The sequence below is a fragment of the Ascochyta rabiei genome, chromosome 1, assembly GCF_004011695.2.
Source record: "Ascochyta rabiei chromosome 1, complete sequence".
In the NCBI taxonomy this organism is placed as follows: domain Eukaryota; kingdom Fungi; phylum Ascomycota; class Dothideomycetes; order Pleosporales; family Didymellaceae; genus Ascochyta; species Ascochyta rabiei.
The window spans coordinates 1,430,820-1,432,889 of record NC_082405.1 but is presented as its reverse complement, the minus strand read 5'-3'; the positions used below and the strand labels follow the sequence as shown (position 1 = coordinate 1,432,889).

General features: G+C 43.0%; 1 protein-coding gene across 1 annotated transcript, besides 4 other annotated features; it reads right to left on the bottom strand.

The window, feature by feature from the left end:
* Positions 1-894: part of a mobile genetic element that runs on past the window's edge.
* Positions 895-905: a mobile genetic element.
* Positions 895-1,275: a mobile genetic element.
* Positions 1,254-1,284: a tandem repeat.
* Positions 1,285-1,405: 121 nt separating this feature from the next.
* EKO05_0000425 (uncharacterized protein) lies at positions 1,406-1,801 on the bottom strand (the record flags this gene model as incomplete). Its single annotated transcript, XM_059635433.1, has 1 exon — positions 1,406-1,801. The coding sequence occupies one exon, from the start codon at positions 1,799-1,801 to the stop codon at positions 1,406-1,408; it is 396 nt and encodes a 131-aa protein (XP_059491416.1).
* Positions 1,802-2,070: the final 269 nt, after the last annotated feature.

Sequence of the window (2,070 nt, the reverse complement as noted above, 5' to 3'; positions counted from 1 at the left end):
CGCTCCTTTGTATGCCTGTGAAAGTGCTTTAACTAGTTAAGACCAAGCTTGTTAGTAGTCCAGCTGTTATTAGAGACTCCAATAACCCAGTTATAAGGCAGATCCTCTTCTTTATACCAGGCAGAGAGGTAGTAGTAGGCTTTAAAGATAAGGAAGGCTAGAATAGCCTATCCTTTAGCATTAATGCTTACTATAGCTGTAGCCTACTCTTGGTTGCCTGGCTAGATAGCCTTTGGCCGACCCCGTCGTTCTGAAGCTGTAACAACTGCTCCTGGGGAGATCTGGCCTATTATGAAGCCTGTCTTGTCGAAGTTGTACATGTCTTTATCCTAGATGCCATACTTAGCTTTAATGTTAGCTACTAGGCCAAACTAGCCCTGTAGAACCTTAGAATCCTCACAGAGGGCTCTCTTATAGTCGTACTTGCGATTAAACTTAACTTTAAGCTCTAGGTGTTGCTTAACAAACGTACTAGGCCAGTTTACGCTAATAGGGCCTAGATTGTGCTTAGCGCACAAAGAATTGGCTATAGTAGCTACATCTAAGAGCTAAGGAAAAAATCCTCACACATCTAGCTTAAGAACATGCTTAATAATCACCTCCTTCTTATTATTGTCTAGCTTCTGTAAGTTAGCTATAGAATCTGCGTGTAAAGGTTGTCCTGTGTGTTAGTTGCTTAGTGTCTTTTGAGGGACCCTGTAGATAGCTGCAGCGCGTTGCTAAGAGAGATTCGCGTCTTGTTTAAGAGCCTGGAGCGCAAGCTGTATCTAAGCTTCCTTTAACGCGTCTAAATGGTGTTGTTAAGAAGACATTGGTGTAGGAGGAGAAGTTTGGTGGGGGCTTGGCAAAAGTGAGCGGCTCGCCTGTTAAGCGGCTTGCCTGTGGGGTACGTTAGCTATATACAAACAACACAACACCTTCTACTAAGCTGTAGAGAATACAGAGACGTAGGGAAAACAATGCAAGACAGTCTATAAGGACAAAGGCTTACATTAACCCTACTACTACACACAAACTAAGGAATTTAAGCTACTCGAGCTTTTATTTTAGAGACAAAAGCAGGCATACGCAAGTCGTACCTATAACAAACCACAGACACCTAAAACCCTCTGTTTACTTCTAAGAGCACAGGCTCTTACTATTAGACTATAAACATATGTTTACTATTCCTTTACACAAAACACACTCCTTAAACTACTAGAGTAGCTTAACTGCTCTTGTCTTATATAGTCTTAGACTCACACAGTACGTTAAACTAATCAATCAATTAATTAATTAATAAATACCCGTCGTGGGTGTTTAGATCTAAACTACTTTGGGAATTAACTATTTTTTATGCGATAGTGATGAGACGTGTTCGCTAGATACGCTTGTCTACACCAGTCACGCTATTCCGACACATCCATCATATGGTAATCCAATGAACTTCTGATATCACTTGCGTAGGCCCCATGGTGACGTAACACCCCTGATTTGGACGTGCAGTGACGTGGTAGTATCGGAGCTTACCGTCGTCGCCCTCTGTTTCAACGGAAAATTGAACAGTCTTGCTAATAAAGTTGGTGACTAGTGCCTTGCCAAATTTAACTCCTGAGCCAGGGGAAAAGTCAAATGCTGCGGTTGTCCCACATGCTGCGCGGTAGACTCGAGGGGTGGTTGAGACGTATTCGATATCGCATTTCTGACTTTTCGGATCGAGTCCATTTGCGTTCCGAACATCACATAGCTCTTTTGATATCACACCAGTGCAGATGCTTAGTAGCAGCGTAATGGTGTAGAAAGTCTTCATTCTGTCGTTCATTTTAGCACAACTAAACCCCAACTGGCGAAAATTAGGCCTCGGCTTCAGCGTAATAACATACCTAAGCTCCGCGAGATAGACAGTGATAGTAGGTGTTTGGGATGGTATTATGGATGATATGTCCGCAACCGAGCGACGATCAGTACGGTTGTGAAGAGGAAGATGGGGACCAGATGGGCGTTTATATAAGTGTAAGAATGCAGCGCGAGGGGGGATAGCGTAGTAGTAAAGTGCCTCGAAAAATCTACTGTTAGTAATCTGACGTTAGC